This window comes from Enhydra lutris, unplaced genomic scaffold (assembly GCF_002288905.1).
Source record: "Enhydra lutris kenyoni isolate GAN:26980312 unplaced genomic scaffold, ASM228890v2 scaffoldscaffold2, whole genome shotgun sequence".
NCBI classification, from domain to species: Eukaryota; Metazoa; Chordata; class Mammalia; order Carnivora; family Mustelidae; genus Enhydra; species Enhydra lutris.
The window spans coordinates 47528485-47544848 of NW_019154086.1; the positions used below are offsets into that span (position 1 = coordinate 47528485).

The window sequence follows — 16364 nt, forward strand, 5'->3', positions numbered from 1 at the left end:
TCACCCAACCCCCACCTCTCTCCCCTCTAAAACCCTCATTTTGTTTCTCAGAGTCTATAGACTCTCATGGTTTGTTTCCCCCTCCAATGTTCATAGAAACAATGGCCACAGTCACCAAACTGTGGAAAAAACCAAGATGCCATTCAATAGATGAATGGACACTTCTCCAAAGAAGACATATAAATAGCTACCGGACACATGAATAATGTTCATCATTAGCCATCAGGGAAACTCAAATTGAAACCACATTTAGATACCACCTTACACCTTTTAGAAATGGCAAAAATTGAAACAAGGCAAGAAACAACAAATGTTGGAGAGATAGTGGAGAAAAGGAAAGAACCCTCTTACATTGTTGGTGGCAATGTACTTTGGAAAACAGTGTGGAAGTTCCTCAAAAAATTAAAAATAGAGCTACCATCAATTACACTACTAGGTATTTATACCAGAGATACAGATGTTGTAAAAAGAAGGGCCACATGCACCCTTACATTCCTAGTAGCAATGTCCACAATAGCCAAACCATGGAAGGAGCCCAAATGCCCTTCAACAGATGAATGGGTAAAGAATATGTGGTCCATATATACAATGGAATATTAGTCAGCCATCAGAAAGGACGAATACCCAACTTTTGCACCAACATGGATGGAACTGGAGGAGTTACGCTAAGTGCAACAAGTCAAGCAAAGAAAGTCAATTATCATATGGTTTCACTTATCTGTGGAACATAAGGAATAGCATGGAGGACATTAGGAGAAGGAAGGGAAAAATGAAGGTGGGGGAATCAGAGAGGGAGAAGAACCATGAAAGACTCCTGACTCTGGGAATCAAACTGAGGTTTTAGAGGGGAGCAGTGTGGGGGATGGGTTAGCTGGGTGATGGGTATTAAGGGGGGCATGTATTGCATGGAGTCCTGGGTGTTATATACAAACAGTGAATCACGGAACACTACATCAAAAATTAATGATATACTGTATGATGACTAACATAACATTAAAAAAAAAAGAATGATGCACTACAATCAAGTGGGATTTATTCTTGGCTTGCCAGGGTGATTAAATATTCACAAATCAATCAACTTGATATGTCACATTAATAAGAGAAAGGATAAAAAACCATATCCTCATTTCAATAGATGAAGGAAAAGCATTTGACAAAGTACAACATTTCTTTATGATTAAAAATCCTCAACAAAGTATGTTAGGAAGGAACATACCTCATCATAATAGTCACAGCCAGTATGAAAAAGCCATAGTCATTATCATACTCAATAGGGGAAAACTGAGACCTTCCCCCTAAGGTTAGGAACAAGACAAGGATATTTACTCTCACCACTTTTATTCAACATAGTACTGGAAGTCCCAGTTGCAGCAATAAGACAGCAAACAGAAATAAAAGGCATTCAAAATTGGAAAGGAAGAAGTAAAACTTTCCCTATTTGCAGATGACCTGATACTACAAAATAGAAAAACTTAGACTCCACCAAAAGACAACTAGAATTGATAAATGAATTCAGTAAAGTCATAGGATATAAAATCAATACACAGAAATCTGTTACATTTCTATACTAGTAATGAAGCAGCAGAAAGAGAAATTAAGAAATAATCTCATTTGTGATTGCACACAATATAATACCAGGAATAAACTTGAGTAAAAGTACAGTTAAAAGACCTGTACTCTGAAAATTATAAAACACTGTTGAAACAAATTGAAGATAACACAAACAAATGGAAAGATATTCCATACTCATGGAGTAGGAGAACAAATATTGTTAAAAGACCTGTATTTAAAAAAAAAAAAAAGGTATATTTGAAAGTAAAAAAAAAAAAAAAGACCTGTATGACCCAAAGCAATCTACACATTTAATTCAATCCCTGATTTAAAACACAAACAGCATTTTTCACAGAACTAGAACAAATAATACTAACATTTGTATGGAACCACAAAAAAAAACTACATAGCCAAAGCAATCTCAAAAGAAAAACAGTACTCGATGCACCACAATTCCAGTCTTTGAATTATATTACAAAGCTGTATTAATTAAAACAGTATGGCACTGGCACAAAAATCAATAGAACAGAGGACAAAACACAGAAATAAACCCACAATTATATGGTCAAGTAATCTTTGAAAAAGGAGCAAAGTATATAAAATAGGGAAAAGACAGTCTCTTCAACAAATGTTGGAAGAACTGGACAGCTACATGCAAAAGAATGAAACTGCTCTACTTTCTCACAACATACACAAAAATAAACTCAAAACTGATTAAAAACCTAAATCTAAGGCCTGAAATCACGAAAATCCTAGAAAAGAGAAAAGACAGACATTTCTTTGACATCAGCTGTAGCAACATTTTTCTAGATCTTTCTCCTGAAGCAAGGGTAATGAAAGCAAAAAATAAATTATTGGAATGTAATCAAAACAAAATGTATCTGCAGAGCAAAGGAAACAATCAACAAAACTAAATGGCAACCTACAGAATGGGAAAAGATATTTGCAAATGATAAATCTAATAAAAGGTCAGTTTCTAAAACATATAAAACCTGATACAACTCAACACCCCAAAATGGGCATAAGTTATGAATAGATATTTCTCCAAAGAAGAAGACAACTAACAGATGCATGAAAAGATACTCAATATCATTCATCATCAGGGAAATACAAATCAAAATTACAATGAGATATCACCTCACAACCTGTCAGAATGGCTAAAATCAACAACACAGGAAACAACAGGTGTTGGTGAAGATGTGGAGAAAGGAAACCCTTGTGCACTATTGGTGGGAATACAGACTGGTGCAGTCACTGTGGAAAATGGTATGAAGGTTCCTCAAAATGTTAAAAATACTGTGTAAGACTGATGATTCACAGACCTGTACCCCTGAAGCGAATAATACATTGTATGTTAAAAAAAATTTTTTTAATTAAAAATAAACTATCCTATGACCCAGTAATTACACAACTGGGTATTTACCTAAAGGAGACAAATATACTAACTCAAAAGGATACATTCTCTGCCATGCTTTTAGGAACATTATCTACAGTAGCTAAATTAAGGAAACAGCCACGTCTATCAACTAATGAATGGATAAAGAAGATTTGGGGTGTGTGTGTGTATGTGTACACATACTGTCAAATATTAGCCATAAAAAGGATTGAAATCTTTCTATTTGCAACAACATGGATAGAGCTAGAGAGTATTATGCTAAGCGAAATAAGTCAGTCATGAAGACAAATACCATATGATTTCACTCATCCATGAGTGAAACAAAAAACAAGACACAAAACAAATGAGAAAAAGGGAAAAATAGAGAGAGAGAGAAAGACAAACTAAGAAAAAGACTCTTAACCTGTTGGTAACCAGAGGGGAGGTGGGAGTGGGGTTGGGTTAAAATAGGAGATGGGTATCAAGGAGTCACTTGTGATGAGCACTGGGTGATGTGTGGAATTGTTAAATCACTAATTGTACACCTGAAGCAAATATTACATTATATGTTAACTATACTGAAATTAAAAAAAAAGCTTATGACTAAACCTAACAAAATGTGGAAGACCTCAGAAAAACTCATTAATGTTAGAGAACTCAAAGAAGACTTAAGAAAGTGGAGGATATAACATATACCATGGTTCATTGACTGAATGATTCAATATTGTCACTGTGAATGACAATGAATCAATATTGCCATCCTGCATCATCATGGGATATGTCAGTGCTCTTCAAAGTAGACTACAGATTCAAAGTGGTTTTTTTTTCTTATTTACTGTATAACCGGAGGTTTGACCCTCTTAATCCCATTTACCTATTTTGCTCACCACCCCCTTCCCGGGCAACCACCAGTTTGTTCTATTTATAAGTCTGTTTTGTTTTGTTTAGATATCACATGTAAATTATATCATATGGTATTTTTTTCTGTCTGATTTATTTCATTTAGCATATTACCCTCTAGGTCCATCCATGCTATCACAAATGGTAAGATTTCATTCTTTTTTTAATCAATCAGTAATATTCTATTCTATCTATATCACACATGCACACATACATCTATACACATACCACATCTTTACCTATTCATCTATTGATGGACACTGAGGTTGCTTCCATACTTTGACTGTTATAAATGTTGCAATGAACATGAGTCCATATACCTTTTCAAATTAGTATTTCTAATCAAAACCTCAGCAAATGTGTTTGTGAAATTTAAGAAGTTATTTTTTTAACTTTATTTTTTCAGTGTTCCAAGATACATTGTTTATGCATCACACCATGTATTTCTAAAATTTAAGTGGAAATACAAAAGTTAAGTTTAAGCAAGAGAATTAAAGTAGAATGGTTAATCAAACTGAGGAATATTCACTAAGTTGAATACTACATAACAATGAAAGTAATAAACTATAGCTACATAAAACATGGATGAAATTTTTAAATATAACATTAGCAAAAGAAGCCAAACACAAACAAGAATGTATGTATGATATCATTTGTATAATTTTCCAAATAACAGATAAAACTAATTTATAGTGTTTAAAATCAGGAGAGTGTGTATTAGGTAGTGACTGAAAGGTAAAATGAGGGGGGTGGTTGTGGGTCTAGTAATTTTCTGTTTCTTGATTTCTGCATTTGTTACAGGGTAAATTATCTCACGGTGTAAATTTAACATTTACACTGCTTTTTTAAAATGTGTTTTTATTTTAAGATTTTATTTTTAAGCTATTTCTACACTCAACATGGGGCTTGAACCCATAACCTTGAGATCAAGAGTTGCATGCTCCATCAACTAAGCCAGCCAGGCACCCCTGGACAGTTTCTTGATTTGGTAACATTTACACACACAACCAAAAGAAAAAAAAATAAGGAAGTTTTTTATACACTGATAAGGAATGATCTTTAGAATAAATTCCAAAGAGAATGAAACAAGATACAAAACTGTATAACATGTTACAATTTGTGTAACAGAAATATATATATTCATATTTGCTTACATACACACACACACACACACACACACTCACACATGTAAGGAAAAAATTATGTTACATATAATTGCCTTTATGCATATATAATTAATCTCTCAAAAGATATAATAAATTAACAAGTAACACTCTTCACCTCCATTGATGAGGTCTAAGGGTCCAAGTAACAGGAGTAGAAGATAAATCCTTCACTGTATATACAACTTACATCTTTTGAATGTCAAACCAGGTAAATATGTTAATTCTTAAAGAAAATTTTAAAATAAACATGATGCAAGTTTCCTTTATAAAGCAATAGTATATTTTAAATTGGGGTTATAAACTTCCCCAAAAGCCAACTCCAATAGATCAAGCTTGCTAGATAATTTCATAAATTATAGGGTTCTTAAAATATTCCTTCCCTTCAGCGTAGGTGATAGTCCTTAGAAACACTCCGAGGATATCAACTAGCAGAATAGCATAGAAATAAAAAAATAAACTCTGATACAATAAGTACAAATAAGTTAATATCTTCATGTCATAGTCTACCTATTGAATTTTACTTGAAAACCATATAAAATAATGCTATGCTTTTCCTGTTATATAATTTATGATCAGTATTATCAAGGACTATTAACATGTCTAAAATATGAATGTCTTATTTTATTCATTTTCAGATCATGCAGCACAGAAATCAAAACAATTTTTCTTCCATATTTAGCTTTAAAATCAGATTTGAAAGGAATCCAAAGATCATTCCTTAGAAGCAGCTGAAATATCTAAACCTATTTCTCATTACTGCCTTCAAAGATTATAAGACCAAAAGCTAAAGGTGCCCTATAAAAAATAAATAAAAACCTAAAATGTATAGCATAAACCATATAAATTAAATATATATATGACAGAAACATAAGGATATATAGAAATTTACATAGTCAACTGGTTAATTTAAGAAGGCTCAGAGTTCCATTGGTTAAATTCTCCTTTATAGATCAAAACCTCTATTCACCATACATTTAAAAATATATCCCTCCCTACAGGAACTGTGATAGTTACTGATTATTTCCATTAATGATATTTTCAAATTCAAGATAATAAATTTATCTTCAAAATGATAGATACCCTATTTTTGCAAGCATGAAAATAAGCAATGTCATAGAATCAAAATTCTATGATTCTATGATACGTCCAAAAACTGTCAGCTTGGTCTTTTATGTTGCTAACAGGTAAATCCACATCAATTGAGATAATAAAATTATAACTGAAAATCATCACCATCAATTGTTTCTTCCCCCCACCCCAAAAAGGGCCATAAAAAGGGCCAGAACATTTCCTTCAACAGTCCAACGGTGAGGTTAAAAAACCTATTTTGTCCATCCACACAGAAGTGTAGGGCCAGATCTACTTAAATCATTTAAACAAACAAAAATTGTACAAGCAGAGAAAGTGATAAAATCAATATGTCAATATCTGAGTAATAAATATTTTTAGAGATAAAAAACAGGAACAGTATAATAACTCTTGACTGATTTTTAAATTTTTTAATACCCTGAAATTTCTGCTGCATTAATTACCTTAAAATTTAAGATAAAATAACCAAAATTAGATCTAATCTAAATAAAGAAATTCTATCTGGTTTTAGCAGACTTCTAAAATATAAATTCCCTCCTCTCAAAATACACTGGATATAATGAAAATTCCCATTGATGCTAAATCCTAAAATACCATAGACATAAAACTCATGAATATTACTCAGAATATTTAAGGTTAATGACTTAAATAGTACAGTATGCATATGAGTAGAAAAAGAAAAACTTTGGGGAAATAAAAGAATGTTTGCATAACTGCCATCCTTTTTTCTCACATACTTATAAAAACAGATTTACTTCTTCCAACTCTGTTCATGTAGTAACAATTCCTTATTAAACTATTATCATTCAACAAAATAAAATAAGCACTATCTTGAGTTCTTAGCAGTGACAGCCTGCCTGCATTATTCACCTACCTCAGTTTGAATAGTATTTGCTAATCTGTGTAAATTTACTTCTCAAAGGTTTCTTTTTCTTTCATTAACATCAAATTTTCCTGTGATGACCCTTCTCCTTCACTGGAAAGAGTTAGATTGTTTTCCAAATAATAAACAAATATCAGGTTATTTTTCAGTTAAATTACAGAGACAGATAATGAAATACAAATTTTACTTATCTCCAGGCAGATTATCAATTGAGTAGATGTAAATTATGTTTGAGGTTTAACTGACACCAACATTAGAAACATTAAAGTTTGGTAGATTGTTACAAATAAAATCTAGTAATTTTTCCTATATCTATTCATTTAATTTTCTCTTTCAGATTATTAATATTTCATTCTAAATTGGGGGAATCTAAATTCTGGTCAAATTACCATCTTGGAAAACATCAAGCTTTTATATGTAATATTGCTCAACACTTACTACCAACATTTTTGGAATCTAAAACTTTTGTCTCAGGTTTTTTCATGTTAAAATATTTAAGCAAAAGAGTTTAGTGTAGGACATAACTGCCATGATCAAAAGGTATAAAAAAAATTTAGTATTTACTTGACTTTCAAATTTTAAGTCTGAGTTTTCAGCACCATGGCCTAGAGAAAAATAAATGCATCATTGCTGCAGTGCCAGTTTATAGCAAGAACAGAAATGTTAGGAGTTCCCCTTTAGATGACTTAATCTAATTAATTATGAATTTTCTATGAATTTTACTATAAAAACAAGCATAACATCAAATTTTTTCTAGATTTTAAGGTTCCGAAAAAAACAAAAAACAACTAGTCTTCCAAAAGTTAACCTGAATCTTCTCAGGAAATACTTTTCTCATACATCAAGAAATTGTTTAACTCAAACATTCTTACCGTTCTCGGTTAAATTTAAGAGAATGAAGAATAGCTGGCCTTTTTTGTCTGAGATTCCACAAATGAAGGGTATCATCTGAACTTGCACTAACCAAAGCACCCTGAAACAAAAAAGAAGACAAAAAAAGTGAGTGACTTCCTTAAGAGATTTTTGGTAAGCAAAAACAAGCTAATTTACTAAATTTTTCGCTATTTGATGAGTTATTTGTATCTCTATAACCTACAAATATAGGGAAAAACAATTGTATGTACTTTAATCAGGAAGGTTAAGAATGCTGAGTAGAAGCAAGTGAATTTCTGACTGGTCTGGATGACTAACTCAAGAAATATGCATTCACCACCAGAAAGAAACAATTATTGTAAGCATCATTAGGACTATTAGGGATTATTGTATTTTCTTTGGGAAAACTAACTTTAATTTTCTTGTCTTGTCACACACATACTATGTGTTTTATCTCCCTCTCTTATTGTGGTATCCCATAGCAAGTATACCTACAAGGTAAAATATGCTAGGTTTGTCAATAAGGAGAATTTCACTGACTTCTGAGAAAGAGTTTGAACTGAGAGAAGTAAAAGGTGGACATCTGCCAACATCACAAATTTTTCATTCCTTAAGAGTCTCTGACACAAAAGTCTATGAACCATTTTACCCATGTTTATGATTATAAAATTCTTAGAGAAAAACATATATGAAAATATGTGGAGATATTGAGTAAAAGATTATTCATACCATAAGAAAACAATCAGCAGTACTTCATTTTTTTTTTCCTCAAGGCATTGAGTTCAGTTTGCTAAATGCCTGAATTTGGTATGGCACAAATTTTTAAGGCATTTTTGCATTGACAGCTCACTTAACTGAAAACAGCTCTAAAAGACACAATGATCCACTTAAAATGTGAATAATAACAATGAGCACAGAAGGCCTTAAGAAGCCTCTAACTAATGGAATATCTGTAACTTTTTCAAGCTTTATAAATACATACTCTGTCGTTAGGATGTTCCTCATCACCACAGGTCTATAGAATAGGAATAGAGTAGGGAAACAATCATCGTAATAGCTATGGATGAATAAATAAATAAATATGCATATTTGTACCAATAAATAAATCTGAATATATATACAGATAGCAGAACCCATAGGTAAATAACTGAAAAGGTTATTTCATGAAAGATAAGGGTAAAACATGAAGTTAATGCTGATTATAAAATTCAAATTAGTATCCCGAAGAAAAGTTTAATAGTCAATGGAGCAATCCGAATTTTAGTAATTTTTTTAAAAAAATGTAAATAATTAATCTATAAATTATGCTGCATAATAAGAACAGGATCTTCTGGTGTATGCAAACTTTCTCCTTTAAAATTTAATAGACAAACACTGACATAGTCTTTTATAAGAAATGTGACCATGAATAATATTGCACACATATATACCTTTAAATATTTAGACTATATAAAAAATAAAATATTTAAATAAAAATAATATATTTTATATAACATAATATAAAAAAGGTCACATCAACTAATGTAGTGTGTATATGTACATCTCTGTGATAAATAGTCAAGAAAATCCTTACCTCATTGATCAAGAATTGGAGCTGTAGGACAGCTGCACCACTTTCATGTTGGCAATAACAATCAACGCCAGGTCTCCCAAGTCTAGTATATTAAAAGTCAAGGATTCTAACATTTTAATTAGTACTAATATTAATGAGTAAAGTAAAAACTAACTTACTTAATATCTAATGTTTTGTTTTTTAGTTATCCTTATTTTTGTAAATATAGAGTCAAAAAATCTTAGTTGATACAAATTACATTATGTAGCATAAAACATTAACAAAATGGCCCAATAGGACTTCTCTTGCACATATGGCCTCCTTGACAACAATAACTTGCCATCTATGCACAAACAAAAGTGCTTTCCTGGGAGCTTCCAGATCTAGATAGGAGACTGCAAAACCACAGTGCAGACCAAGAATGAAGAAAGTTGTTTTGAGAAACCAGGCTTATGCCAGGCAGCTGATTTACTGACTGTAGTCTAGCTACAGAAACAGAAATACCTCTGTACCCCCTGAGAATTCAGCTACAGTTAGCCTATTCAGTTTGGGGTCTGTCACCAGCATGTGCTTTATGCCAAGAGATCTTGGAAGCATCACCCACGCATCAGGTGATAGTTATACAGACCTCAATTCAGCTGTGGATCCAGAAGTGGCATTTGAACCAACTCTAGCTCTTTTTGGCTGCAGTGTGGGAGCCATTGGAGGTAAGGCCCCTCAAATTCAGGCAGATTAAAGATTCTGAAATGGCCTTGTAACTGGGCTCCAGCCCATCCCAGCCACAATATAGGAACAATCTTGCCGGTGCAGGGACCCTATTGGAGACACTCTTGTGTTTCTGTCAGTCTGTCAGTCTGTCAGTCATCCTGAGGGTCCAGGGTCCCAGCAGAAGACATTCCCATCTGCGCATTTGATGATCTGGAAAGGCCCTCATCCTCTACTCCCCGCCCCTTCCAGTCACGGACCATGCTACAGATACTCCCATCTTTGCTCAGAGGGATCCTGAAAGGGCCAGTACATGAACCCAGAGTCAGAGTCATAGTCAGCAGTCCTGAGGGTCCAGGGTCCCAGCGGAAAACATTCCTAGCTACAAACCTGATTACTCTGAAAGGGCCTTATGTTTAGCTCCAGCTTCTCCAACTGCAATCTGTGAATAGTACTGCTGACACAGAAACCCAGCAGGAGACACTCCTGTTTGTACTCCCAGAGATCCCTATACTGGGTACCAGCCCCTTCCAGCCTCAATCCATGAGCAGTCCTACAGGCACGGGGAATCGGTAAGAGACACAACTATACCTCAAAAGATCCTGAAAGGGCCCTATATTTGGCTTGAGCCCCTCTGGCCATGGTCAGGGGCCAATCCAACCTATCCAGTAACTTGGAGGGAGACATACCATCTGTTCCCCCAGAGCCAGGTCTGTAAACCTTAATCTTGGCTGTGGAATGTGAATCAGCCCTGAAGCTCAGTTCCAGCACCTCTTTGCCACAGTTCAGGATCAATCCTGCCCACCCAGGGAGTCAGTCAGTAATTAGGCAGCAGTTCTCCCAGGGACCTGATGGGAGTCACATCCACCATTTACCTGATCATAGGCTCACTGACTATTTACCTGATAATAGGACACATATGTGGACCCTTGCCCAATACTACCCTACTGACAAGGTATTAGAGGCAGTTGTATGCACCCAGGGACCAGAAGTGATCCACAGTGGCCTAAGCCCTTGTAATAAGCCCAACCAGACTCCATTGCAGATCCAGTGACAACATTGTAAATGGCTCCAACACAGCACACCTGCCAAGTCTGGAGATAATATTATCAGCCCAGGGAATGGGACAAGAAAACGTCTTTATCTTCTAGTCTGTAAAGACTGAAAGAGGTCTTTGCCCCTACAAATGCACAGACATCAATGCAAGGCAACATGGATCTTGAGAAATCAAACATATATGACATCACAAAAGACACTGATAGCACTCCAGTAATGGACTTCACAAGCACACAGACAACATCATACTTGGTTTAAGAAGTTGAAAGTTCTACCTTTAAAATCAAGAAGACAACAGTGCTCACTCTTACCACACCCATTCAGCATAGTACTAGAAGTCCTAAGAAGAACAATAAAGCAAGAAAAAGAAATAAAAGAAGAAGTAAAACTGTCTCTGCAGATGACAAAATATTATACATAGAAAACTCTAAAGATAATACCAAAAAAATTAGAAGCAATGAATGAATTTAGTAAAGTTGCAGGATACAAAACCAACATACAAAAATTAGTTGCATTTCTATACATTAACAATAAAGTATCAGAAAGAGAAGAAAACAATCCCACTTACAATAACAAAAAACACAACAAAACAAAAAACAAATAACAACAATAAAATACTTAGGAATAAATTTAACCAAGGAGGCGAAAGATCTATAAAATTAAAACTATAAGGTAATAATAAAAGAACTGAAGAAGACACAGATAGGAAAATACCTGTGTACATGGACTGTAAGAATTAATATTGTTAAAATGTCCATACTACTCACAGCTATGTATGAATTTGTTGCAATTCCTATAAAAATTCCAGTTTTTACAGAAATAGGAAAAAAATCCAAAATTTGTATGGAACTAAGATAGACCCCAAATAGCCAAAGTACTCGTAAGAAAAAAGAATAAAGCTAGAAGTATCACACTTCCTGATTTCAAACTGTACTAGAAAGCTATAGTAACAAAAACCATATGATTCTAGCATAAAGACACATACCAATAAAACAGAATCAAGAGCCCAGAAATAAACCCAATAGCCCAGAAATAAACCCTCCCATGTACAGTCAACTAATATTGACAAAGGAGCCCAGATTACACAATAGAGAAAGGACAGTCTCTTCAATAAATGGTGTTGGGTATTTTCTATATGTAGAAATAGATATTCACATACCAAAAAAAAAGAAATTGAACTCTCATATTAGTCACAAAAATTAACATGAAATGGATTAAAAACTTAAATATAACACCTAAAACCACAAAACTACAAGAAAACAGAGGAAAAAATTTCCTTTACATTGATCTTGACAATGAGTTTTTACATATGACACCAAAAAGCACAAGCAACAAAAGCAAAAATAAACACGCAGAACTACATCAAACTAAAAATCTTCTACATAGCAAAAGACAATTGACAGAATGAAGAAATGACCTGTACAATGGGAGAAAATATTTGTGAACTATATATCAGATAAGAGGTTAATATCTAACATGTATAAAGAAGTCATAAAAATCAAAAACAACATTTTTAAAAATTGGACAAATACCCGAATACATTTTCACAAAGACATACAAATGGCTAATATGCATACTAGAAGAGTCTCAACATCAATAATCAGAGAAATGCAAATCTGAAACCACAATGAACTATTACCTCACATTTGTTAGAATGGTTATCAAGACAAGAGATAAGAGAAGATGGGAAGATGACAAAGTAGGAGGATGCTAAGCTCATCTCATCCCACAAATATAATGAGATAACACTAACATTGGTTTAAATAATTCAGAAAAGAAGACTGGCGGAACAAATTCTACAACTAAAGGTAGAGAGTAGGCTACATTGAAGCGGTTAGGAAGAGAGGAGATATGGCGAGAAACTAAATGGACTATGGGCTGTCCGCAAGGTCGAGAGTGCATCCAGACATAAAGAAAGGACCATCACACTGGAGAGTCCACATGAGGAAGATGAATAATATTTGGCTTGGAAAACCAGAGGGGCCAGATTTTGTGAGTTCTTACAACCAAAGTGACTTAAAGCCTGGAATTTTAAAAATCAGCTACTCAGTTCTGGAAGAACACAGAAGGCATAGGAAGCTGAGTCCTCACTCTTAAAGAGATAGCACTATAAACTGTCCACAGAGATAAAGCACAGAAGCAACAGTTTGAAAAATATCTGGGAAGAGTGGAGGGAGAGTTATTTTGCATGTCTGGATGGGTAGGGCTCACTAAGGGACTTCTCCAGGAACAAAGGAGATGGCAGGCACTATTTCTTTCCTCCATCTGCCTCCCCTAGTATGAATCTTGATGCATCAAGAGAAAAGAGAACAGTTACATACTAGAGAAAGCTCATAAGGCAATCTGCAGAGTTTTCGGCAGAAGTTCTGCTGGCCCAAAGGGAGTGACATGAAATAGTCAAAGTGCTGAAAGGAAAAAAATTGCAGCCCAAAATACTCTATCCAGAAAGGCTACCATTCAGAATACAATGAGAGATAATGAGTTTCCCATACAAAGAAAAGCTAAAGGAGTTCGTGACCATTAAACAAGACATACAAGAAATGTTAAAAGGGACCCTGAATAGAAATGAAAGACCATAAGTAAGAGCTAGAAAGGAAGGAAGCACAAAAACATTACAAAAAATAATTATTTTTTTTAAAAAGTATAGCTGTAAAACTTAGTCAATGAACTCACAAAAAAAAGCACGTAAATTATAAGACCATACCTATAATGTGGAGGAAGTAACAAGTAAACAATGGGTTCAAACTTTAGCAACCATCAACTTAATATAAACTAGTATATGCAGATGATGATATATGAAAACACAATGGTAACCTTATGGACACTGGTAAAAACCAATAAATATGCAAAAGATAAAGAGAAGTGTTGCAAAGATGGTGGAGGAGGGTCGCCTGGGTGGCCCAGTCAGTTAAAGCCTCTGCCTTTGGCTCAGGTCATGATCTCAGGGTCCTGAGATGGAGCCCTGCATTGGACTCTCTGCTCAGCAGGAAGCCTGCTTCCCCCCTCCCCCACCGCCCTGCCTGCCTCTCTGCCTACTTGTGATCTCTGTCTGTCAAATAAATAAATAAAATCTTCAAAAAAAAAAAAAAAGATGGTGGAGGAGTAGGAGACCCTATCTCAATCAGTCTCTTTAATTGAGCTACCAGACCATTCTGAACACCCAGGAAATCGACCTGTGATGTAAGAAGATATATTTGGATCTCTACAAACAGAGTATCTCAGGTTGTTGGTCTTGAGGTATGAAGGCGGGGTTGTGATTCTGCAGGCAGATATGAAAAGATAAACAGAAGCGGTCGGGGGGAGGCTCTGGATCCTATGCCACCAGAGCACAAAAGCCTCCCATGCTGGGGACCAGGCACAGACAGGTAGCAATGGGGAAAGGACTTGAGGTCACCCCCCAGACTGAAACCTGGAGCTACTGAGGCAAGCATGGGAACTGGGGCATCTGGTGGTTTAAAAAACACAAAGGGCAGAGACATGCTTGGATCTGGAAGCAACGGATGGGAGTGTTGCTATGGGGCACACAACCCAGAATGCTGCAGTTTTTAGCAGCACAGACAGAAACGGAGACAGTGTGCCCTGGAGAGCACACTGAAGAAAATCCTGCAATCTCTGTTCTGAGGCAGAGGTTTGGATATGGTCACTTTTGCTCTGACTCTCAGAAGAGACACGGAAAGCCACCAGGGAAAGCCGCCAGAGAAAAAAGCCTCCACCCCGCAAAAAACGGTTTTTACTGATCCCATCTCCCCTCTGAAAAGGGGCAGGGCAACTCTACCCAAACAGGGTTGCCTGAGTAACAGTGCAGCAGGCCCCTCCCTCAAAAGACAGGCTGAAAGTACAAGAGGCTGACAACCCTAAAGTCCCTATCAAACAGATGCATCTTGCTTGGGTTGTGGTCAATAACTTGGATTCTGTATATTCCCTCAACCACCCCTCAACAGAATGACTGAGAGGAGGAACACACAACACAAGAAAGACACTGGGACTGTAACCTCTGCCACAGAACTAATGGATATGGATATAAGCAAGATGTAAGAAATAGACTTCAGGGTAACAGTTATGATGATGATAGCTAGGATGGAGAAAACCATTAATGGCAATATAGATTAAGGGCAGAAACAAGAGCTGATCTGGCAGAATTTAAAAGATCTTATCTATGAGATCCCATCTAATCTAGATACTCTAACAGTTAGAGTAAATGAGACAGAAGAATGAAACAGCTAGAAGACAAACTGATAGAAAAGAAGAAACAGGAGGAAGCCTGGAATAAACAGCTTAATATCCATGGAAACAGAATTAGAGAAGTAATATCTCTTCTTAATTTTCTTCTAGAAACAATTTATAGTTTTCAGTGCACAATTCTTTTGCATCCTTGGTTAAATTTATTCCTAAATATTTTGGTCCTTTTCATGTTATTGTAAATGAAGTTGTTTTCTTAATTTCCTTTTCAGATTGTTTACTGTTAGTGTATAGTAAAAACAAATATTAATTTGTTGATTTTGTATCTTGCAGCTTTGCTAGATTCATTTATTACTTCCAACAATCTTGTGTGTGCAGAAGCATCAGGGTTTCTCCTTTATTCATGAAAGATAATTTCCTAAATAATTATATGCTGTTGAGTTTTTCTTCTAACACTTTAAATATTTTACTTGACTCTATTTTTTCTTCCATGGTTTCTAAATTAAAGTACACTGTAATTCTTATCCTTGTTCTTCTGTGGTGAGGCTGTTTCCTTCCTATAGCTTCCTTAAACATTTCTCTTTGCTTTGCTTATCTCCAGACATATGCCTACTGAAATTTTCTTTATTAAAAATTTATCTTGCTTCATGTTTTCTGAGATTCCTTGGTCTTCAATTTGGTTTCTGTTATTAAATCTGAAAAGTTCTCAGTCATCATTACTTTGAATATTGTTCTTCTATCTGTTCATTCTGCTCTTTCAGGTTGTTCAAAAACATTTATATTACACCTTCTGAAATTGTCACACAACTATTAATATTCTAATGTGTTTTTCTCCCATTATTTCTCTTTACATTTCCATTTGGGAAATTTCTATTGACCTGTTTTCAAACTTAGTGATTTTTTTCCTTCTTTGAGTCCAGTCTGTTAAAAAGCCCAGTCAGTGTATTCTTCATTTCTCTACAGTGTTTTTGATATCTGACATTTCCTTTAGAATCTTTCTCTTTAAAAAAAAAAAGATTTTATTTATTTCAGAGA

General features: G+C 34.8%; 1 protein-coding gene across 1 annotated transcript in view; it reads right to left on the reverse strand.

Moving 5' to 3' along the window:
- Positions 1–16364, reverse strand: part of LOC111150096 (syntaxin binding protein 5 like) — a 416035-nt gene that overhangs the window by 306666 nt on the left and 93005 nt on the right. Inside the window, exons 4-5 of the mRNA XM_022507443.1 lie at positions 9411–9492; positions 7837–7937 (exon numbers count right to left, since the gene is read on the reverse strand). Of these exons, the coding sequence (XP_022363151.1) occupies positions 7837–7937; positions 9411–9492 (183 nt within the window). The remainder of the gene's footprint in view (positions 1–7836; positions 7938–9410; positions 9493–16364) is intronic.